Here is a 24,947-nt window from a genome sequence, read left to right as displayed (position 1 = left end):
AGTTTCTCCTCAGCTCAGTGAAGCTGAGATTTCTACATGCAAGGCCAGGATGGGGAGACTTCTACATGGAGGCTGGGAGGGGCTGCCTGAGCAGCAGGAGTGAGCCTCTGGTGCATTGGGAAAGGCAGAAAAACAAACGCACCAGAATCCAAATCAGGAAAGCCCAGAGCAGGGGTTGCCATGGCAACCTGAGGCAGGCTCCCGGCTTCTCTGGGGTGGGAGCAGCGACTTGTCAGGCTCGGCTGCCCCTGCCTCCAAGGCCGCCTCCTCCAGCTCAGTGCAGATCACCACGGACACAGAAGAGGGGCAAGGGCACAGAGAAGCACCTCTGCCCTGTAAGGTAGGCCTGGCAGTCCTGGGCTCCCACTACCAGCTTTATCGAGATTACTCCTCTCCCAGAGTTAGGCCTACACCCAAAGGCCTCCAGAGGGCACGGAGCCACCGCAGTCCCACCACCCAGGCCCCAGCACCAAAAGCTCCAGCCTCGCCCATCAGCTGCCTGGGCTGACACGGCATCCCTGCGTGTGGAGATGCCCTCAGGCTTCTGCCAGTGCCAGTGGCCTTGAAACTAATATGTAGGCACAGGATGAAGGGGGCAGTGAGATGATTACCCAGACCTCCCGACATAGCTGGGTGAGGAGGTGGCAAGCACGAGTGCCAGGCACTGGTGTAGTGCTTTATGTATGTTTTCTCTCATTTAATAGCATTCCCCTTTGACAGATGAGGAAACAGCCTCAGGGAAGTTAAATGACTTCCCAAAGTCACAGAGCCACTCACTGGCTGGTAAAGAGCTGGGTCCCAACTGGGGTTTTCCAACTCCTGGGCCCAGACCCTTCCCACGGGGCCTGTTACTGGATGCCCTGGACTGACCACCCAGCACGTCACCAGGGGACCTCAGGGCGCTATCACCCAAAGACCACCAAAGCACTGTGCCCAGTCTGCACAGACACACAGTAAACAGACAGACAATGGCCTTCATGCTTCCATTTAATGGCCAGGCCAGCACTGCCCAGATGATGCCCAGGCCCCAGTGGGGAAGTCCTCCCTCCTAGCTGGTATCCCCTGAAGAGCCCACCCCAGCCGGTGCCCCTCAGCCTCACTAGCAGCATCCCGGTCTAGTCCCAGTGGCAGGGGCAGCCTCATCTTAGCTCCTTCAGCAAGCTGTTGATAGAGCCCAGGAGTTCCCAGAAGTAGCCCTCATCCTCGCCATCCTGGAGCTCCAGGGCAGCCAGTGCCTGGTACTCAGCCTGGAGGATGACCAGCGTCCTGTTGAGCTGCGGGTCCTGACGGTAGCGGTCCCGACAGGTGGCCAGGAGGGCACCCAGTGTTTGTAGCACCTTTTCGCGGGCATCGTGCTCTGGCAGTGCCAGGAGGTGGGCAGTGATCTCGCACCAGCCCTGTTCCTGAAGGCCTGGCAGGAGGTGCACCTGGCGGTACTGCTGCAGCTTCTCTGGGGACGTCTCCCGCATCAGCTCGGCCTCCTCCTCAGCAAACATCTGCCATCCACACGGCCAGGGGCCAGGGTGTGGGAAGGGGAGAGAACACACAGAGAGCAGTCAGCCCTGCCTTTTAGACTCGAAGGCACATGGCTGACCCATGAGTCTGCACCCTCTTCCTCCTTCCCCTTGGGCCTCAAAGGCCCTTCATGGGAGAAGGCCAACTGGACTCATAGCTTCACACATGCTCTCCAGCCCATCCATATGTCCACCCATCTGTCCATCCATCCACTCATCAAAAACAACTGTGTAATGTGCCAGGTGCTGGAGAAACCAAGATGGAGACATGGTCCCTGCCCTCAAGGAGCTCAGGATCTATCAGGAGATTAAAAATTAACTGAGTAAGTCCTAAATATCATGATACATTTCATCCAGCAGGGTGGTGTGGAGGCAGACAGTCTGGATTCAAATTCCTGCTCCACCACTGACAGCTGAATGACGGAATGACCTTGGGCTAGCACTTTGCCTCCCTAAGACCCAATGCCATCATCTCTTATGTGGAGGAGAGGACGTAACCCCTTCAGGACTGTTGGGAGAACTCAGTGGGACAGTGACCATGCAGCCAGTGCCCAGCACAGAGAGCACACCCACAATGTGAGCTTCGCCATCAACAAACGTTAGCTGTACCAGCAGCAGCATCACATCACCATCACCACAACTACAGATCCACTCCCTCACAGGAGTTAGGGCACGGGCGACAGAGGAGGCTGGCAAGTCCCTGAGCCTTGAGGGGCTTGTGGGAGTTGACCAAGGGGATAAGGGTGTAGGGTCCACAGACACAGGAGGGTTGCAACAATAGGCCTGGGCCCACCTCATGTTTGAAGACCAGCAGGCTGTTATGGTCGATGGGGCACGAGGGCCAGGCTGGGGCCCAGAATGCTCGGAGCCCTGGGAGTCCCTGGCCATTATGCTGAGGGCCTGGGGAGTTGAGGAAAGTTTGGGCAGGAAGTCACATGCATGGCCTGTGTCTGGTAAGTGCAGAAACCCAGCCCCATCAGAATATGGTGGGAACCGATCCTGCCAGGCTGCCAGAGGAAACACCTGAAACCCGACAAGTTACCAACTTATTTCACAATGCAGAGTACTAATCACTATACGATCACGGCAAGCCACCAGGAGTCTACCAACTTATTTCAAATGTCAGAGGAAGGCTATGCAGAGATGGAGGGTCGGCAATGGGTAGAGATGTCCCATACTGGTTGTACTAAATGTACTTGCAAGAAGAAAGAAGAAATCACTGCCCTAACTCCAGGGGAGGATGAGGCATGCAGATGACAGGGAAGGCAAGAGGGAAGCCCAGAAAAAGATCAGGGGCCACAGTGGAGAACCTGGTGGCTGTGGCGCTTGTTGGAGCTGGCAGAGGAAGCAGGTGAGGAGGGGGGTCAGCATCCTGGGACAGAAAAGGCTGAGAGGGATGGAGTAGTCCTTTCCTAACCTACTCCCAAGTCCTGCCAGCTCCACCTCCAAACACATCCCAGTTCTCCCAGCTCTCTGCCCCATGGGCGCTGCTCCTCACTGCACTTTTGCAGTCTCCTGCCTCCTGCTCCCAGCCTGCATCCTCCAGTCCTCTGACAGCAGACAATGACACAGCCCCAAACCCTTCACAACTTGGCATTTCTGATGATAAAGACTGACTCCCTTCACTGGGACTTGGAGGCTCTTCAGAATCTGGCCCTGCCTGCACTTGGGCTCCTCCCCACACATGCCCTCACTCTGGCACCCGTCACACCAACTCTCCCCCAGGATCTATGTACGTGCAGCTCCCACTTCCAGGCACCCTCTCACCCAACACTGACTCCACAGTCAACTTGACTCACCCCTCATTTCTCACTCAGCACCTCCTTTGACTCCCCAGAAGAGGTTAGGGCCCTGATCATAAGCCTCCAGGGCCTACATGCTCTAGGAGATTCTCTGATAAATGTCTGCCTGAAAGCACCAGGAGGGCAGGGATCATGGGGCTGGCACAGCACCGGCAGGGCAGATACCCAGTCAACACCTGTGGAAGGAACCAGCGGGCAGGTCACCCCTGCGGCCCTTCAGCTCCAAGAAGGCACGAGAGGACGTGGGCTCATGACCACAGGAGGGCATCCCAGCTCTGCAGGAGCCCAGATGTCAGGGCACAGTTTCTTAGTGGAGGGCCCACCAAGAGCCAAGGGACAGAAGAAGAAATGCCTGGGGTCTGGCAGACCACAGAAGGGGTAAGCCGGTGAGCCAAGGACCCGAACAATCTGAGAGGTGGTCCCATACTCTCATGGGAATTCTGCCTTCAGCTGCTACCTCCCGACACCAAAGATGCCCTCAAGGTGCATGGCACCCCCCGGTTGGCAACCTGTCACACCTCTACCTTCAGGCAGCTCTGGACCCATCCCCAGATGGGTTTGGCTAGTTTGATTAGCTCTTTATTCTCTCTGAGAAACCATAAGAACAAGAAGCCCTGACTGCCTCAAGTGTAAAGTATGGCTGCCATCTGTTCTAACACTCTCTGGCTGAAACTCCTCCACGGTCCTCCACCTGCAGGAGCATGGCTGTCTCCATACTGTTTGCAGAGAGACGCCACTCCCTCCCTGATCTTCACAGCACCCCAAAGCCTCAAAGGTCGGCTCCGGGGCCAGCTGACTCAGGGGCCTGCCTCTCACCAGGGCAGCCTTGGTGAGACTGCCAGTGGTAGCTCTCCAGGGATGAAGCAAAGTCACGGTGCCCGCTACGCCAGGGCTGGGGGCAGCAAAGAGACACCCAAGTCACAAGGGCAAAGTGATAGGTTTCTCCCGGGAAATGCCAAGCCTGTGTACATGTCCTTCCCCTGGCTTGCTGGCCCACTCCCAGGATGTCAGCTGTGCCCTGGCCTTATTAATTGGACATGAGGACCACATGGCTGCCTGCTGTTCTGAGAAACAGGGTTTCTGCAGCTTAGAGGGGTGGAGGAAGAGAAAGGGGGAGAGGGGGAGAGAGAGAGGGAGAGGCTGAAAGACAAGACAGGACAAGAGAGACAGAGTGAGTGAGTGCACACACACAAAAGCCAACAGGTGGAGAGAAAAGCAGCAACAGACAACCCTGATCCTTGGCCTGAGGCCTGGCGGGAGGGGTGCGCAGGGGAGGGCCAGGGAGGAAGGGCTGGGCCCCTCTTCCTCCAACATTCAGAAGTGGTTTCCAGCGGCTGCCCAGCCCTGCTCCACTAATCCGCAGTTGGCTGTAGGGAGAGTGTGGCCCCAGAGAGGCAGCTGAGAAAACCCTGCCAATGCTCTGCAGCAGCTGAATTAAGAATCAGCCCTGGCTGGTTTTAGCCTCTCCTTAATTAAGACACTTCTCAGGCTCAAAAACACCAAAGTGGGCTGGGGACCAAGTCTCCTCCCAGATGGCAAGCCCGTGGGTCCCTGGGTCCTTCAGTGGCAGCCAGTCTGAGCCCCTGCCCAGAGCCAAAGCTCCCAGAGGAGGCACCTCCAGGTTTCTAGAATCTTAAGATTCAGCATCATTCCAGCCCCTGGCTCCTCAGTCTCCTGGCTGCTGTGACGGCTCCCAGACACAGCTGCTCCTGGTCACCCGCACCCTAGGTTTCAGCCAAATGACCTTTTATTCCATGAAGGGCTGATCCTGGCTGTTTCTGGCTTCTGGTCACACTGACCCTTCATCATGCTAACCCCTGACCACTGCCAGTGCCCCCTCCTCCCCTCCCACTCCTCACCAGCCCTCAGGTTTTAGCTCAGCAGTCACTTCCCACAGGACATCTGCCCTGACATCTCAGAAATCCTGGGCTCCACAGCATTCCTGTCAGCCCAGCTCAGGGCTGGCATGTTTGCTCAGGACACTCAGCTATGAGGATGTAGGGAATGGATGGAAGATATGGGGAGTGGGGAGGGTCAAATGGCCAGAAACAAACACAAAGCAAAGTGCACGGGAGGCAGGACAGGCCTGGGCATTCACCTTCTCAGTGACCAGGTCGTAGAGCAGAGTGACCACGCGCACGGCCAGCACCTCCATGCCCTTCTCCTGGACCAGACTCCTCAGCACCTGCAGTCCCCCCAGCTTCAGGAACTGCTGCTGGGCATAGGGGAAGTGTCGCAGTAAGGAGCACAGGGCAAACAGAACCTGGGGAGGCACAGATCCAGATGGGTGAGGGGCCACAGAAACTAGGCCTTGGGGCAAGCACCCAGAGGTGCCCCAGCTACCCCAGCCCAGGTCCCATTCTTCCTGGCCCCAACCACCACCCTTGGGTATAGCTCACCCCAGTACCCAGGGCTGTGAGAGCCAGGAGAGATATCAGACACCTTCAACACCACCCAGTGGACAAACGGAGGCCCAGGGCAGGAAACCAGGGTGTTGAACCTGAGACTGCACCGTGGGAGCAGGCCTCCAGAAGCCTCACATACTGCTGTGCTGCTTTAGGTGAAAGGGACCTCTCCCCCTACGCCACCCAGCGGATGGCCACTCAGGCCCCCAAGGGTGACGTGTACAACCCGGAAAGGGACCCTTGTCTTTTAGGCTCCACGGGTGTGCTGGGGTCTGGGCGGGAAAAAGGCAGCAGAAACGCACCTTCTTCTTCGCAGTGAGAGACTGCTCCGTGGCCAGAACGACCAGCAACTTCTGCAAGGCTCCTCCCTCAATGGCCTCCACCTGGACCTTTGGGTTGCTGGAGGGGGAAGCACAGGAAAGCAGGACTTTACACCTACTCACCAACTTGGGGGCACGCCCCTGGGCCCAACCCAGGTTAAGAGGGCTACCACCACAGCAGCCATCCCTGGGGAGGAACAAGGTGCACAGGGGGTGTTCCCACTCTGGACAAGCTAGAACTTATCTGGGGAAACAAAAACAAACTGGTGTAGGTCCACCTGGGTACAATGGCCTATGGCACAGACAACAGGGCCAAGGGCCCCAGGCCAGTGTCCACTCCCTATCAGCCAATGGGCTGGGGTGATCTGGGAATGGAAATCACCGCTACCATTTTAAGATCCCTCTGATGCTGAAGGTGCTACTTCAGTGTCCCTCCTATGGAAAGCCTTCCTCCACGCTCCTCAAGCCAGCCTTACGTGCTTCCCCCTTCCATGATCCCAGGTGCATCACACTCTGGGGGAATCACTAACGATCTGTTCCCTTCAGGGTGTGTAGCTCCAGGGCCAGGGACCCCTTCCTCTCTCTCTCCTCCTGGGTGGAGCACACAGACAGTATAGAGTAAACACTTATGGGAGGGAGGCAGGCAGAAAGAACAACATCCAGGGAGCCTTTGCATCCCTGAGTAGATCCTAACCCAGCTGCCTCCCTGCTGGACTCTCCACTATGTGACAGCAGCTACTATGATTGTCCCCGTATCTCAGCACTCAGCACAGGGTCTGCCATGGCGTAGGGCCCTGGAGAGTAAGGAGTGAATGAAGCAACATATGTGTACAACCATGACTGACTGCATCAACCAACAAACGGGCAACACTGAAACACAAAGAACCCAGAGCTGCCTCTGGAACGCCAGTCCCCATTCTGGGCTAGAGAAAGAGTGATGAGCTTGGGGCTTCCCTGGTGGCGCAGTGGTTGAGAATCCGCCTGCCGATGCAGGGGACACGGGTTCATGCCCTGGACTGGGAAGATCCCACGTGCCCCAGAGCAGCTGGGCCCGTGAGCCATGCCCGCTGGGCCTGAGCGTCCGGAGCCTGTGCTCCTTAACGGAAGAGGCCACAGCAGTGAGAGGCCCGTGTACCACAAAAAAAAAAAAAAAAAGAGTGATGAGCTTTAAACAAATATTTCAGGCAAAGCGCTCATGGATGAAAGGATGGGGGTCCTGGAGGGTGAGACCTCCTCTAGGGCAGGGTGCCAGACAGGGACACGGCTGGGAACCCCTTACTTTCTAAGATCAAACTGATGATGAATTAAGGAGCAAGTGCCAAGCGCAGAGATCTGTGTAGTTAGGCCTTCGAAGAAGGTCAAGATTCCTTCATCGGCAGCGTATGAGGCCTCAGAAAAGAAAGGTGGCAGGCATGTAAAAAGCCTGAGACCAGCAGCAAGGGGAGAGGCTGGACCAGAGGTGAGACAGTGGCTGTCACCCTCACCCAGACAGCAAGCACACAGAGGGCACCCAGTCTCTTCTGGGCCCTGGCTGCCTTATCTTAGCATGGCCACCACAAAGTACCCTGGAGACCCAAAAAGCACCTGTTTCTCCTAACCCACAATCTTAGCAGGGGGCCCTCAGAACATCTTGGAGAGTACGGCAGAGTACAGACAAATCAGAGAGTCGATTCCTGATCCAAAACCCAGAGAAAAGGGGAGGCAGGTAACAAGAGAGAGAGCACACTGCTGCTCACAGGAGAGGGCCTGGCACACAGCAGGCACCCCATACAAGCTGGCTGGATGGTATGGTAATGGGGCCCAAGTGAGTCCTTGATGGTCCACCCACTACTCCTACCAGGCCCCAGCTTCAAGGTTCGAAGCAGACTTAGCACATGGAGCCAGTTTTCCTGCTGTAAAATGGGAGGCGCCTGCATCCCTCTGCATCTTCTCTGCAAAAGGATGCGCAGGGTGGGTGCCGGCCTTTCCCACTGCAACTTCACTTGTGTCTGAGGAGCAGCCTGGAGATGCACTGGGGTCCCTGGGGAAGAAGGCTGACAGCTCCTCTCCAGATAGGCAGGTGGGCGCCAATGCAGGGATTATGGAGCTGAGCCTCTTCCCTGCCCCCTGCTCCCCCACCTTGAGAAAGGCAGCTACTTCATCAAAGCGTGAGTTAATTAGGGCTGTCTCTGCCGTCATGTGTCTGAGGAACACTCACCCACAACAGGCAGGGTCTAGGAAAAGAAGTTGACCACGCTGAGAAATTCACACAAACGTCAAACACAGTCTCCCAAGGAAGGGGGGCTGTGAGGCCCAACATCTCATCAGCCTCAGGGAACAGCACCTAGGAGCCCCATCCCCAGTGGGCCTGCAGAGCAGCACAGACAAGGCCCTCCAAAGACGTCATGTGAAGCTTCATCCTTGTCTACAGATCTGCTGAGAACAAGACCCAGAAACAATCACCTGGCTAACCCCGAAAGACAAGCTCAGAGCTCAGGAGCAGAGGGGCCTCCAAGGAGACCCAGCCTAAGCAGCTCCCAGAGTAGCAGCCCTGTCACTAACTTGGGCAGTATTGGGAGAGGGGAGAGACATGAATAATACTGGGACTCTGCCCACCCAGGTTTCACCTGGCAGAAGGGGAGAGAAGATTCAAACCCCAAAGGGAACCACAGCACAAACAAGAAAACAAACTACCAGGGGCAAAAGGCGAGGGCACATACTGTGTAGGCAAATTCCTAGGATCCTCCAGAGAAAGAATAAGCCAATGGGAGTAAACAAAAGATGCCAAAAGCCAAGAAGATATATGGCTTCCCCAGCATTTTGTCTATCAGAGCCCCAATGTGAGTTAGAAAGGGCCAGAAAGCACTGTCCTAGGAAAGATCTAGAGGCAAGGCACTGTCCAGGCAGTTGCTCAGAGAAGCCCCACGTGCAGAACAGATCCTTGGGGACACTCAGCCTGTTCTCTGCCACTCAACACTCAACAAGCCAGGCTCCACACATAGGAGAGACACCACACCACCGTATTCTACTTACAGGTTTCAGAGTGAATAAATGAACGGCTATGTAATTTTTAGGCTGTACCAGGTGGCTCTGAACCTAAGGTCTGTGGGGGTTCAGAGAAAGAATGTCTGGTCTGGAAGAGCCAGGAGGGCTGCCTGGAAGAAGAGAGACTGCAGAAGACTGGAGTACAAGTGAGGAAGACAGCCTGTGCACCAGAAGACAGGCATGTGCTCAGGGAACAGCATGAGCATGTACAGAGAGGCAAGCAGACCATTCAGTGGAAGGCTGCCCTGAAGAATCATAGAAAACGGGGCTGAGGAGTGCAGCTGACTCCTGACACAAGGGCAGGTCAGGCTGCGCCTGAGGATGAGGAGACACAGGACCCATACCCTGCCCAGCAAGCGGAACCTGCTCCTGCTTCTCCTTCCTCGACACACGCAAGGCAAAATGGGGAGTTGGAAACAAGCACTTCTAGGGCATAAAGACACAAGAGAGGGCCCAGGAGAAGGGCCTGCCTCAGGACAGTGACCCCAGGGTGGGAGATGAGCTGGAGGGACACTCTGAGCCAGGCATAGCTCACGATTCCCAGGTCAGGCCGACTGTTACGTGGTGTGTGTCGGTATCTGCCCAGCATCCTTTCTTCCTCACCAGGCACTGACACCCCTTTCTTCCCTTCCACTGATGGCTGCCTCTTCCACTCCTTGTGGTCCTGAGGGGGCAGGTCCCAACCCCGCAGGGAGGGCTTATGGCCCAATACTGGCTCATCATATCTGCCCCCCACCAGGCCCTCCGTTGGTTGCCGAGGACTGGCAATCAGAGCTTTTCAGTCTTCTACACTGGAGTCAGGACAGAGAAGTTCTCTTCTTCACAAGGTAGGTAGGCTGCTGTAAGCCAGAAGCACCTATAGCCATGCCAATAGCAGCCAGGTCCCATCCCAACCCAAACCATCCCCATGGAGGGAAGCCATTTAGAGCAGGAAAGAATAGAACTCAAACACAGGAGAAGTAAACCAGAGAGAAAAAGGGAAAGCCTGGTGCCTTTTGCCACTTGCGAAAATCACTTTCATAAGGCAATGAATTTACTTTTTCACCTGCAGCAGAGTCCTGAAAACTTGGGTAAGTAGAGCAGGACCATGGGCCAAATGTGGGCCTATGGCTGAGTGGGGCCAAGTGCAGCCTTAGCAGCCCTGGGCCCACACCCTGACTGGCGTAAATGAGGGAACTCACGTAACTCTGAGCTCTACCCCAGGCTTCAGGGCTTCAGTGGCTCCACGGACACATCAGGGGTTCCATACAATACCCTTCCGAAAAAAGGCTTTTAGCACCACCCAGTCAAACAGGCTGAGGAAACACATCAGGAGGGTAGGAAAAACCAGGCTAGCATTTCCAGATGGCACTCAGTCCATCCAGGCAGGGACAGCAGAGGAGGGCTTTTCTTGAGCAATCTGCCCTAGAGGGGCAGACACCAACATGCTCTCAGAACCCCTCTCTCTCCAGGCAGCTCAGCCTTGGGCTCTGAACGCTCACTGCTATGTTTTGGGGGAAGAAATGCCCAAAATAGCTCAGAGTGAGGTCTACAGAATGTGCCAGGGTGAAAGTCTGGAGAACTCTTGGTGAGAATCCTGTAAACAATGGCTGATGACCTTGGGCAAGACCCTTCACTTCAGTTTCTTCACCTGTGAGGCAGAGCTAAAACTACCTTGAGTTAAAGATAGAATAGCTAATGAGTGCCAAAATGCTAGACAATACATTGTGACTGAAAGATTATAATTATAGTGGGTTTGCTACACAAAGAGGCCAGACCATATCCTTGAGAACACTGCTTTTATTCACCCCAGATGCCCCAGGTACATGTATGCTGGCCTCATCCCCCTCCTAGCCTATAGACTCAGGACCGGAGCTGTGGCCCACGCCTGAGGGTGGGGGTAGGGGTGTCTTGCTGGCTGGAAGATGGGTGTCCTGACAGCTGGGGATGTGAGTGAGTTGGAAGGGCAGGGGCCTGGCACGCCTCTCAGCGACATCAGTGGCGCTGGTGTGCTCAAAGTCAACAGAAGGATATTAAGGACGTAGCTCGTCTCCAATGAGATAAATGAGAATAAACCTTGTTCAGGGCTAAGCTGGCTGGACTGAATAAATACCATTAGCACTTGGATTACTGGGATGTTCACAATCAGCAGGCGAGTCAGCTGTCTGTGTGCAGAGGGATGGCAGCAGCTGCTACTCTGTTAATCTTGAAGGCGGGGGGCTGGCGGGGTGCACGCAGAAATGGAAGTGATTGCATTTGCAGAAACCAAACGCTCTGGGTCAGGGTGACTGATGTGGGCAATATGCCAAGGGTCAGAGGTCATATTTCAGCTAACCAAGCTGAGCAAGTGTCTAGGCGGCATTGAGGAGGTGGTGGAGCTGATCTCAGGGTGGCCGGGGGGCTCATGAGAATGCTGCCCACTTCAGATTCAGAAGCTGCCCTCCTCCTTCCCTGTCACTCAGGACTCACTACATAATGTTCATGAAAATGTGAACATTTAGTTGTTCTTAAAGCTATTAGGAATTTCAAGATGGTGAGGGCAGAGCATTAAATCAAACACAGGCCCTTTTCAGTGTGGGGTCCTCTGTAATGCACAGGGCCATGAAGCAGGCACTGCTGGCACCAGGGTGTGTGCACAGAAACAGGAAATGCACAGAAATCCTGTGCACAGGTGAATCAAAACAACAAGGGCTAAAAAGGGAGTTTGAATCAGTGGAAAAGGAGAAAAACAAAAAGGCAGAGTTTCAGGACGGGAAATAAGGATTAGGTTGACCGGTTCGACGGGGGCTGAGGAAATACTAAGGTGAAACCCCTGGTGCAGAGCCTGTGTCATCCGGAGTTTCAGTCCAAACCTAGATATCAGGCTTGTCCACGGCACACTGGGGACATGAGACACATGGGGTATGTGCCCTCTCATGAGTCCCTGCAATATTTCTAAGTAGGACAATTATTATTTCTTCTGTCTTCATAACAGAAGAAAAAGCTACCATTGTTCTGAAATGCTCTCTGCGAAGATGCTGTGCAGTAGGGAAAGGGGGCACACCACAAGCTTAATCATTTGTGATCCTGACTGGTGACACTGTGCATGCTCATCTTCTTGCCCAGAGAGAAAGATTCCTTCTCCGATGGCCTCATCTTATTTGTGCCCTAGCGTGTGGCCTTCATCACCTGTGAAACACAAGGACTTGCAGGATGTGTACTCCTGAAATAGGTTCATTAGGGATCTATAGTAGCCTGCCATCTAGGGATTAATAGGGTTAAGCATCTGTTAATCAAGATGTGGACAGTTACCAACTTAAATAAAAACAGAATAGGTTCACCAAAAAAATAAATGCCAAGTACAACTCTTCCACATGAAAGTGAAGCCCCCAGGAGAAACAAAACATCCAGCCTGTTACAAGCTTCATACCACCTAGCTGTGGTGGGAACCACATTAGGCCCCTCAGAAGTTCTATCTGAACACTGGAGAAAAGAAGGAGAATCACTGGACCCATTCAAATACAGTCCCCAACCAGATGCCAGTCATTTAAGCAAATGTGGGACACCCACAGTTCACCACAATGATAAAGCTCACAACAGTATCTCTAGAACCTCTTTCCAGACACAAACACACAGAATGATAATCTTTCTACCTCTGGAGAGACAAAGGGGCCGCAGAGGAAGGGGCACTGAAGAATCTTCTTGACATCTCGTAGCTCTCAAACATAGCTCTGCATCATAATCACCTTGGGCATTTCCCCCCTCCCTTAAATCATTTCAGACTGGGCACTTAAAAACTACTACAGAGAATTATACAGAAAAATAACCTACAGAAAAGTTGCAAAATAAAAAAAGACTCCTATCAAGAGTCACCTGTTAACATTTTACTACATTCGTTTTCTCATTTTCTCTCTGTATGTTTATACATTTTTTCTGAAATATTTGAGAGTAAGTTGCAGATCTGATGCCACTTTACCTTAAATGTATCAAGTGTGTATTTCCTAAGAACATAACCACAGCACAGTTATCAAAATCAGGAAATTAACATTGATACATGATCTATAGATATTCAGATTTTGCCAACTGTCCCAATAATATCCTTTTTAGAAAAATAATTTTGGTCCAAGGTCCAATCCAGGACTTACATGATGAATTGAGAAGCATGTCTTTGAATCTCCTTTAACCTTGACACACCCTTCCTTAGCCTGTCTTTGTCTTTCACTACATTGACAGTTTTTTTTTGTTTTTTGGTTTCTTTTTACATTGACAGTTTTGAAGAGTACAGGCCAGTTGTAGAATGTCCCTCAGCCTGAACTTGATGTTTTTTCCTGATTAGACTGAGGTAGTGTAGGTTGGCAAGAATGCCACAAAAGCAATGTCTTGTCTTTCTCGGTGCATCATATCAGGAGGCACATGATGTCATTCAGGCTCACAAGTAGCTGTGTTCACTTTGATTACTTGATCATGGTGGTGTCTGCCAGATTTCTCCACTATAAAGATATTATTTGTCCCTTTTGAATTGATAAATATTTTGTGAGGAGACTCTTTAAGATATGAAGACAGCCTGTTCCTCACCAAACTTTCACCCATTAGTTCTGGCATTCATCAGTAATTCTTATTTAAAATAATTAATACCATGATGTTTGTCAAAGGATGATATTCAAACTCCATCATTGCTTCTATCTGTATTTGTTGGCACTCTACCTAAAAGAAGTTTTCCTTCTTCCTCACTTATTCATTCATTTATATCAGTATGGATTCTTATTTAATCTATGGGTTATAATCCAGTTCTATGATTATATAAAATATACCTGATTAAATCTGAAAAAAAAAATAGAGCCTTTTCATGTTGGTTTCTGTGTCTTTCTGACACATTTCCATCATTCTTTGAGCACCTCCATACTTTTTGGCACAAGATGTTCTTGTACAAGATATAGTACTTTTCCTGCACCTGCTGTGGAATAAGCCATTTCTCCAAGGAGCACTTCGGGCACTTTCTGAAAATTCTAACAGATTCTAACCCTTACCCTACACATACTGAATCACAGCCTCAGAAGATAGGGCTCAAACACCTGATTTTTCACAAATGCTTCACATGAGCCTTACCAGGAGGCCTGGCACTGATCTGAGAACCAGCATTTGGGATAACTAGATCCAATGCCCAACCTTTTATCCAGACAGCATGTCTGATAACTGGCTGCAAGGTTGAAGATTACAGCAGTAGGGAGACTCATCCTTACGTTAGCTTTAAACTCTTCCAATTGCTAGAAAAACGTCTTCTGTTACCGAGCTAAAATCTGCTTTCATGTAGCTTATATCCACTGGTCCGAATCTGCCCTCTCAAAGTAGAGTCACCTGAACCTGCCCTGACAGGTCAGCCCTTCTGAACCTTAGAAGCCAAATGCCCAGAGAAAGATCCCCTCTCACAAATCTAGCCTCATGGGATCCAGCAGTCATTCTTCATGTGACTCCTGAAATCCTTTGCCTTCTTGACAATGCTCTATGGGACACTGCCCCACGTACTGACAAATCCCTGCAGAGGTGGTATTCACACCTATCCACAGGACTCCCCCTGGGCCAACTCCTCCAGAGTTCAGTGGGCCCAGCCACGCTGACCCAAGGTCATCTGCCCCTAATACCTGAGGCACATCTAGGTTTTTGGCAGTAGTGTCACAAAACTGACTCAACAGTGGGCCTGCCTAGGTCAAATCCCTGCAGGCTGTTCATATCACCCTCTGATGAGTCAAGTGTTCTCCAAAATGGCCCTGAATACAAGTAGAGAAGGTAAAAAACAAGTTACAAATGATTCGGTGGACTGACACCATACTTTTGTTCCTGTGTGGTAAGACTTTTTAAAAAAACAAAACAAAACCAAACCACAAATATGGGTAATTTATAAAATTAAAAATCGAATAATAACAAAATTTTAAATGTTGCTTTGCTACCTGGGCCCTTCGTCCTAGCCTGTCGCTATTCTTCTGGATCTTCATTCTGTCTAACATGTTGGTTATCCCTTCCGAATCTGTGTCATCTGCCCCCATGCCCTCACATGAGAACCTGAATGCAGGTTGGACAGGCAGAGTCTGACATGATCTCTTTGGCACATCACTACAGTGAAGGCTCTGCTGACACTTAACCACTTATAAACAAACCTTTATTAGGTCTGATTGTTAAAGACATGCGGATTTGTACCTACTTGATCATCAATTTCTCTATCTGATCTATTTGATTATCATGAGATTCTGACAAATGCTTCTGAAATGCAGATTCCCTCTTTGTCTATAACAGCGGTCTAATCTCCTAGGTTGGCAAATCTTCCTGAAAAAAGAAATTAGAATTAGGAGGGAGCATGAGAGTCTTCTGGGGTGCTGTTAAAACCCTATTTCTTGACTCGGGTGGTAGTTACATGGGTATGTTCACTTCAAAAAAGCCATCAAGTGGTACGCGTAAGATGGTTGTACTATTCTGTAGAAGGAAGGGCAGGAGGAAGGAAGGGATATTAAGCTTTAAATCAGTCTATTTTCATGGAACCCACACTAGCTCCAAGAGATCCTTCGTGATGCTCAGAATACATTTTCAGTGAAGCCCTTTTCCTTAATCTTTTGAGAGATAAAACTGTCAGAAAAGTGAGTTAAGAATTAAAGCAATTCAAGAATTGATGAGAGTCTTGTTTTCTGCAGAAGGAGGTTTCCCAAAAGACCTATAGCACCACACCAACTTGCTTCTGCACCAAGTTTTATAATCTCAATTCAAAAAGCCTCTTCTGACTGTCATACAGAGTGAAGTAAGTCAGAAAGAGAAAAACAAATACCGTATGCTAACACATATATATGGAATCTTAAAAAAAAAAAAAAAACTGGTTCTGAAGAACCTAGGGGCAGGACAGGAATAAAGACGCAGAAGTAGAGAATGGACTTGAGGACATGGGGAGGGGGAAGGGTAAGCTGGGACAAAGTGAGAGAGTGGCATGGACATATATACACTGCCAAATGTAAAACAGATGGCTAGCGGGAAGCAGCTGCATCCTATGGGGAGATCAGCTCAGTGCTTTGTGACCACCTAGAGGGGTGGGATAGGGAGGGTGGGAGGGAGACACAAGAGGGAGGATATATGGGGATATATGTTTATGTATAGCTGATTCACTTTGTTATACAGCAGAAACTAACACAACATTGTAAAGCAATTATACTCCAATAAAGATGTTAAACAAAAAAAGCCTCTTCTACACTGAGGGTAAATAGCTGACATCTTACCCCAGGGTGTGTCTGTTTTTTGGTGGGCTAGGAGCCAGTGATCTGGACTTTTGTTTTACCGTAAAGTCCAAACTCAGTAAGCAAACTACTGAGTAAGAGCTGCTCTGGAGTCAGAGAGACCTGAGTTCAAGTCCTAGTTCCAGCATTTTCAAGCTGTATGACTGCAATATGTTACTAAACTTCTTTGGACCTCAGTTTCTTCATCTATAAAATGGGATTAATAATATTTATCTCATGAGATTGTTGTGAGGATGAAGTGTGATAATATATAGAGATTAGCAGACTTCCTGACAAACACCAAGCATTCAAATAATAGTTGTTTTTATCGTAACACATTATACTCTTTAATGAAAATTACTATTTTTACCTTTCTGCTAAGAAAGGCAGAGTGCCTGGGTTTTCAGGCTTCTCAGAAGAGCGAGGGGTTACCTGTGGTAGGGGACAAAGAAGAATGTACCACCTCCCACTGAGTGGCCCTACATTCTCATTCTCAGCTCCTCTGGCTAGATAGGCAAAGCCAGTACAGGAAGAATTCATGGGGGAGAAATGTAATTAACAAGCTAGAGGGAGAGACAGGAAGGAAGGATCAAAGAAGCTAATTAGAACTGGCTAAAGGGAGGCCACAGAGTGGGGAACATGGAAGACAGAGAGCTAAAGAGAAATTATCTGTGGCCTATAATTATTCAACAAACATCTCCCAGTAATTGTCTCAGACAGTTTGAGGGAAGCAAGGGTGGGGTCAACAAGGTTAAGCAGAAGAAAATTCAGGCTAAAATGTATGGGAGATTTTTCACAGTGAGATTTATCAAGTTTATTAGAGAACACAAAGAGGGTGTTAGTTTGGGTCCTCTATACTAGCTAGAGGTAAAACTATCCCCCTAGGTGCCAAAGGCTGAGGGAGAGCAGAGCAAGCTGGTCCAGCAGGGTATGAGGGCCCCAGGGAAATCACCTGGCCAATCCTTGTTCCAAGCTGTAGGCAATACACCTTCTCAATAGGCCTTTAGTGGCTCAGGAAGGAGCTTCCTTACTCACTCAAATCTTGCTCCCAGGAGTTCTGAGACGTGTGCTAGGAAATCACTCACTTTTCCTTCCAACATCCTCATCTCCTCAATCAGAGCCAATGGAATCAAGCAAGGCCTATTTTGCTTTTGCTACACAACTGTAGAAATGTTTACGAATGAGCCATCTCTCAATAGCAAAAGGAAAGGCAACAACCGTGGGATGGTCTATAGCAGAAAATGACAACATTGAAATGCTTCATTTGCAGGATTTGGAAGTAGTATAGACTACAAGTCTCTCTGCTGTGCAACATACATAACAAGTCCCCAAAATATCCTTTGTTTGCTAGGGTTCTGCTTAGGTATTTAAGGTTTCTGACAGTTTAAATATGGTGAACAATACAGTGAACCATCCAAATAGTTTGCATCATTGGTATTTGGAAAGATCTTTGCGAACAATTAGTTCTAGTTCTGAGATACAAGAACAGCACCCAGGCTCCTGGTTTTCCATGGGGATGGGTCAACATGGCCTCCTTGGCCAGCGCCATTTCATGTGGCTTATCTCATGGCTTGAGTGAGCATGGGTTTCCTGCTCCTAGCCACTTCTGTCACATTGTAACAGAGGAGAAAATCGAACAGAGTGGGGTCTGCTGACTCCCCAGCCAGGCTCAGGGCTCACCAGGTCTCCTCCAGGTTAAGAAGGACACAGAGCTTCCCTGATGCAGAAACAAACCTGGGAGGCCTGGTCTTGCCCAAAGCCTTTACACCTGACTCATCAGACACTGGAATGGGGCCCTAAAAGGAAAGTGAAGATTTCCCATTCTGTGGAGATCTTCAAACACTGGAGAAAACCCCCAATTATTCACAGCTTCTGGAGACAGAATGATGGATGGTTTCGTTTGTGAGCATGCTATTTGTCTGAGGCTCTTTATCCAGTCAGCTGGTCGACAAATGCTGATTGGGCCCAGAGTGCACAGGGTCTTCAGCTAAGCATCTTAAGGCCAGAGCAAAGAATGAAAATAGTTCCTGTCCCTATTAGACAAAATTAACAGCTGACAGAAACATGCAGAGAGGCACTCTATTAGACAAGTAACTGTGCAAGAGGATGGCTTCAATATTAGGTGTAATCTGAAAAATGGAGGGCTTGACCAGGAGGGTGTCCAGGAAGAATGACCTCAACAAGATCAAAAGTCACTCAGCTAGGAGGAGAAAGGCTAAAAGTCTGCATGTATTGCCCAAGTGAATTCAGATAAAAATCTACTTTTATTTTCTTCAAAGAAAATGTTAAAAATCACCTTCCACAGACCCTTTTAACTCTTTTACTAATAAGTCATTAAAAGGCCTTCTGTTGCGATCATTCTAATGCCAATGAAAAAGTTACACTCATAAAATAGTTAATGTCAAAATGTAAATGGTTTGTTTAAGATTCAGCAATTGTTGCTGAATCAAACACAAAATCTCTATGGTTTGAATAGGAAGGGAAACAAAAGGCTTGACGATTTAGTGCTCATTAAAGCCTGTCTGGCTGAATTTTAGATTGCAACTTAAAAGAAAAAAACATTAAACCAGTTCAAGTGTGAACTGACATATGCACAGCAGTTTTCAGCTGCCTGCAAATGGGGCAAAGGCACAGTCTGGAATGTGACTTGAACATACCAAGGCTGTGGTTGGGCATGGCCCCATGTCCAGGGTACAGGGGTAGAGCCAGAGATGAGCAGAACCTGAGACAAAAAAGCACTGGGACACAGAGCCCAGGCTCCCACCAGGGCTTGAGTTCAGTACAGTGGAACAGACCAACCCCAGTTAGCTCTTTCCTGCAGGAAGGCTAAGGGGTTTGTGGACAGCCAAATTCTAGGCTGGGGCTCTTTTGCCTGGGAGAAGTGGGAAAGTGTAAGCTTTTTACACTTCCTCCCCTTTTCTGGCCTGGCTTGTCAGACACTTCTATGAAGCCACAGTGGGACTCTTGTCTTGATAAATCTGATTGGCTTTGTGACCCTCACAGACCTCAAGTCTGGTCTTAGAAATAGTCCTTTGTGGTAGGTTTGTGGGGTGCTGAGCAGAAACTTTGTCTAAATCCTCATGCCCAATGGGCTATAAAAGTGCTTAAAATTTTACCACCTGGGGTTTGTTTCTTTGAGTCTTAAAGATAATTCTGTCTTTCAGGGTCCCCTATTAAAATGCCACTGTCCCTGGGTTGGGAGAACCAGTCATGTGTAAGTAGGGTGACCACATAATTTATTGTCCAAACTGGGACACTTTTAAGAGTGGAAAAAAAGCACTATTAATTACTGCGCTGGGACAAGAGGCATAAACAGAACATATGGTCACCCTCTGTATAAGATTTTGTGTTAAGTTCTAAGAAAATACAAAGGTGAATAAAAAACTTGCACAGTCCTGGACCCTGGACACTAAGCTAAGGAGCAAAGGATACTGGGAACAGGTCAAGGTTAGGCACCCATGGGAGGGGGAAAATGACACCCCAGAGAGAAACATCACGGTAGAATACAAGGAGGCAGCTTCACAAAGGTAAAGACCACGGGCTCTGGAGCCAGACAGACCTGAGTTTGAATCTTGGATCTCCTTTCTGTATAACCATAATTAAACTATCTTTGCCCAAACTTCTTCATCTGTAAAATGAGAATTATTTCGTTGGGAGGATTAAATAAGGTATCCAATGTAACTGTGCCTGGCACATAATGTTCAACAGGTTGCATACTATTAGCATTATCAGGACCAGCCCTCTACTTAAAACCTCAGCTAGTTCTATACACGCCCCGGTCAGAAGGTGGAGGAGAGACAGGAAGACAGAAAAATACTGAAAGGGCAGACTGAGCTTCTCCTCCTTGCAGACTAACCCCTGAAGGGCCACTCCAGGGCTGAGTTCTCAAGGGCCTCAACTGCAGCAGCTCCTGAGGAGTGACCTGATGACCTGGCTGCCTTGCCTTCCTGGTCTTAGACTTCACACACTGACCCAGCCCAGCAGCTACAGCTCTACCTTGAACTCCTAGATGCACACGCCATCCACAGTTCCCTCAGTGCAGACCATAAAGAGAAGGACCTTTCCAAAGTGAGTGAGCCCTGTCCTGACTGTCCAAGATAATGCTGTCTGTTGAGTAGTGGTACATTCTCCTGGGCCTCTTGTGACAATAGAAATGCAAAACTAAGGGCAGCACTGCACAGTCATTAGGAGAATGGATTCTGGGGTTCCACCATTTAATAGTTCTTAAGTGCCTTCCAAATGTTAAGTCACATAATCCTCACAACAACTCTATGGGGCAAATACTATTATTACCCCCATTTTACAAATCAATAAACTGAGTCATGGAGAGTTAAGTAGTTTTTTCCCAAGGTCACATAACTAGTAAGTGGCAGAGGCCTGAAAGCTCAATAGGAGCTAAGAGACCTGGATTCCACTGGGGCTATACCACAAACTACCAGCTGAATGGCTATGAAAGAGTCCTTAACTTATTTGAACTTTACTTCTATTATCTGTCAAAAAGCTGTCCTACTTAACCAAGGGAACTGCTTTGAGTATCAAATGATACAGGGCAAGTGAAAGCACTTGCTTTTAAAAGTGTTTAAATATTATGATGCCACTGCCAACATCTGCCATCATTTAGTTTCGGAGAGCTGGACCCAGTATGAAGAAGAAGGAACCTGGTCCCGCACTATTCTCCTGTCCCTAGGACCCTGGACACTGGCTCAAGGTAAAGAAGGAATTATACTAATACAGTGGTTTTCAAAGTTGGTCTCTGGACCAGCAGTACCAGCATCACCTGGGAACTAGTGTGAAGTAAAAATTCTTAGGCCCCAACCTAGACTTAGTGAATCAGAAACTTGAGGGAAGGGTCCTGGCAATCTGTATTTTAAGAAGCCTTCCAGGTGCTCTGACACATGCTTAAATTTGAGAACTACTAGGCTAGAGTGTCCATGGACAGATGACAGGCTGGGCTGTCCAGCCCTGGCCAGGAAAGGCCTGCTTCAGGGGCCTAAGGCAGAGCCCAGCTTTTGCAAGAAGACCCAGGCCCCGAGGGCCACTGCCAAGAAGATGAAAAGCTCCCAATAAAACCCAGACCTACATGGCCACATTGATCAAAATACAATAAAGAAGAAAGTGAGAAATCCGACAAAAGAAAAACGCAGCTTCAGTGGGGACAAAATACAACAATCTTCTGTAGGAGATGAGAAGCATAAGAGGGATGTTAGATGTTCAAAGAACCAAATGTCGAAACGACAAAAAATACAAGAATAAAGACAAAGCGCGGCTATCAGTGCCACATGGGCCTCCGTCTAATGATGGCAGTAGCAGGAAACATCACTCCCCCTAAGCCTAAGCCTGCTCTCCCCCACCCCCAACATGACAGTCTATATAAATAGTCTTGAGGAAAAAAATACCAGCAATTAGTCACTGAATCCTGCTTGTTGGAATGAGGAAAAGCTTGTGAAAAGTCACCAGAGGCTCTGGTGAGAAAAGCTTGGCTAAGGAGGCCATGCAGACTGAGGGCAGGAGCAAGATCATTAAAGGAGAAGGCCTGTGGGGTGTTCCTGGCAGTCTTTGATGCCTGCCAGGTCTTACCTGGAAGGAAAAATGGAGGGCCCAGCCACAAGGCTATAATGAGCTCCAACCTGGGCCCATATCCAAGTCAGAAGACCATTTATGTGGGCTTGGGCCAGAGGTGGGTGGGTGGGCGGGGGAAGGAGTCCTCAACCCAGGGTAGCAGACCCAGCCCTGGGCTGTGGTACCTTGGAGGATGAAGCAGTAGAACACAGAGACTCTGACCAAAGTGCCTCCACACAGAAGCCTATCTAGCTACATACAGGTCGTCTCCCAGGCACCGAGGAATCAGTAAAGTAGCCTCAGTGCTTCCATTCAGGAATCTGCTGAAAATGATCCCATGTAAGGACCAAAAAATGGACCTCCTCCTGCAACGAATTTCTCAACTCAAACGTTCAATGTTCGCTACTGTCTCTTGCCTGGAGTGTCCTCTCCCCACCACTCCCCATCCCTGGGCCCAACTTCATCAGGCTAGTTCCTATTCCTCCAGGTCTCTCTCCAACCATCTCCTCAGAGAAACCTTCACTGACCACCTGACCAACACAGGGCCCCTGCTATGCATTTCTGGGACCCCTTTCCCCTTCATAACACTCAACAGACTTGGTCAAAGTCTGTTTCCCCTACTAAACCGTCACCACCCTCGAGGACATGGACTATGCCTTGCTGCCTGTTCACCTGTAACCTCACTCTCTAGATGGTCTAGCCCAGTGCCCAGTACTCAATTAGTAGGAGCTGCCTAAAAGGATGAGGCTGGCTTGGTGTCACTTCGCTGCTGGGACACTGAGGCCTAGATGGTCCAGCCCCACAAGCAGGTGTGTGGATGGGTTGGACACACGACCTCCCTCCCTTTCTGAGCAGCTTACCCACTCCAAGAGCTCACACAGGGCAGACCCCAGTTAATGTTCTAAATTTTGTCTTCTTTTCCCTTCCTCCTCTAGTTTGACTCCTTAACCAACTCCCTGTGTGTCCCCATCGCCACGCATTCCCAACTGCTTGAGAAAAAGGATATAGTAGAGGTGTTCGATGACCCCTGGGGTACCCCTTCTGGGAGTGTCTGTATTTGCTCACAAAGAGGGGTAAGAGATGTATTTAAAAACCAAGAAATTAATTCCCAACAGTATTAACAGAATTTTAGGCAGCAGGAGAAAAAAAAATTGGGGAACCAGGGTCCTCCACATGGTTCCTGAAATCAATCTCTAATAGGTAACTTCCATTTGTGCTGTGTCTGAGATCAGCCCTGACTCAATCCTAATGTTAGGCACCACTTGCCAGCCATGGCGAGGCAGTCACAGACATGTCTGCAGGTGGCTACTGTCATGTCCTTTCAGCCCAACCTCACCTGGCTGACCTTGAAAACAGCCCTCTGGCTAAAGACCAGAAACTTAGGCTACAACTTCTGCTTTCATTTCTGGAACCCTAATAACAATCCAACTTTCCAAACCAATGTCAGGTCAGCATAGCATCAGAGGTGGTTCCTTGGCCACTCTCCTCCTTCTGCAATACTCCAAGCTCCACCAACCTCTGTTCCACCTAAGAGCTACCCACAGTCAGCTCTGTCAGGGGCCCTAATAGACTGACATGCCCTATAGGGATCCATTGAGAAGGTGGCATAGAGCCACACAGAGGAGCACGAACACTGTAAGAGGGCAAGGTCAAGTTAACAAATATCACACAATGAGAAAGAACTGCATGAACTGCAGTGGCATAATGTAGCATAACAGATGGATAATTTGATTTATTCTAAGATCTGTAAAAGTAAGTAATTAAAAATATGGAACAACGAATCTGCCACAGAGAGACACCTAACAGCCTCACAAGGGCCCTGCAGCTGGCACAAGCAGCCTGGGAAAGAAGCAGTGGGCAAGGAACCTCTAACACTGCCCTGATGTTTTAGGGACAATAAATTCAGCACCAGCTCAAGCTGGGCACCAGGGGACAGCCCGATTTCAGAGGGAAATAGTCAGACTCACAGCTGCAAACAGCATTGTGCCACAGGAGTATGGTTCCCTGTCTACATATGGAAGACAGGAGCTTAAGGTAGACTGATAAACTCCCCATCACTGACATGTTTGGCAAGTCCCCTGCAAAGCGAGACTGACAGATTGTATTTATCTCTGCAGAAGCAGAGGAAGGAGATGAAAAATGCATGCACGGATGACAAGATTAACTGACACCAAGAGGCAGCCTGGGAGACCCAGGCTCAGGTCTCTGCCCTCCTCCCATAGGTTGGCAGTAGATGGTGAGGGTGCCGTTACCCACATAAGAAACATGAAGTGAGCACCCAATGTGTGTGAAGCACAGTGTTCCGCACAGGGTCCCAGCAATGAAGCATCTTCCCTGGACATGATATTAGCTATTTGGAAGCAAAGAGATCAATTGGAAGCTGTTTTCTATTAGTCAGGACTCTTTTTTTTTTTGAGGCACCAAAACTGAATTCAGACTCATCTAAGGGAAAAACTAAGTTTGCTGGGGCCCATCATGGAAAATGATGACAAAAATAAAAGGACAACTGAGTCCAGAGGCTCAAGCAACATGCCAGGTCCTCTCTCAGGCTGCAGGCTCTGCTTTCCTCTCTAGATGAAGATGCATTCTCAGGGAAGGATGAGTCTGATGGCCACTGGTAGCCCCTAAACACATCAATCCCAGCATAAACAATTCTTCCTCTCAAACGGTATGGAATTCCAGGGCAGGACTTTGGTCCTCCCTCTGTCACATACCAATCCCCGGGACAGTCACAGTGCAGACGGAGGAGGCACTATGAATAGCTAGTCCAGGTCATATGACCAGCCCTAATTGGGAAGGGAAGAGGTGGGTCACAAAGATTAACAGCCTTACCTGACCACATGGTTCTGATAAAGAGTTTCCCAAAGGAAAGAAGATGTTTTCCAAAGGAGGAAGATAGAAGAATCTTTCGAGAGACCAAAAACAACATAAATCAAGAGCCTTCACAGCTCACCACACTGTTTCATACCAGCTCAAGCCATAATACTAGATAATAATTGGCTGTTTGGGGCTAGATTGGGGGTCATCCCAGGTATGTAACAGTCTGGCTGGGGTCCTCCTTGCAGAGATCCAGTTTGGCCCTACCAACTTTGAATGCTCCAAAGGGCCTGCTGCT

At 49.5% G+C, this 24,947-nt stretch overlaps 1 protein-coding gene across 3 annotated transcripts in view; it reads right to left on the bottom strand.

The window, feature by feature from the left end:
• Positions 1-974: 974 nt before the first annotated feature.
• SIL1 (SIL1 nucleotide exchange factor) overlaps positions 975-24,947 on the bottom strand; it is a 292,256-nt gene continuing 268,283 nt past the window's right edge. For all 3 annotated transcript variants that reach the window (XM_060008760.1, XM_060008758.1, XM_060008759.1), the window contains exons 8-10: positions 6,024-6,120; positions 5,415-5,579; positions 975-1,496 (exon numbers count right to left, since the gene is read on the bottom strand). In XM_060008760.1, the coding sequence (XP_059864743.1) occupies positions 1,140-1,496; positions 5,415-5,579; positions 6,024-6,120 (619 nt within the window). In that variant the 3' untranslated portion in view covers positions 975-1,139. The remainder of the gene's footprint in view (positions 1,497-5,414; positions 5,580-6,023; positions 6,121-24,947) is intronic.

Source organism: Delphinus delphis, chromosome 3 (assembly GCF_949987515.2).
Source record: "Delphinus delphis chromosome 3, mDelDel1.2, whole genome shotgun sequence".
Lineage (NCBI taxonomy): Eukaryota > Metazoa > Chordata > Mammalia > Artiodactyla > Delphinidae > Delphinus > Delphinus delphis.
Note: the sequence above shows the minus strand (reverse complement) of the source record. Positions and strands in the feature narration are given on the sequence as shown.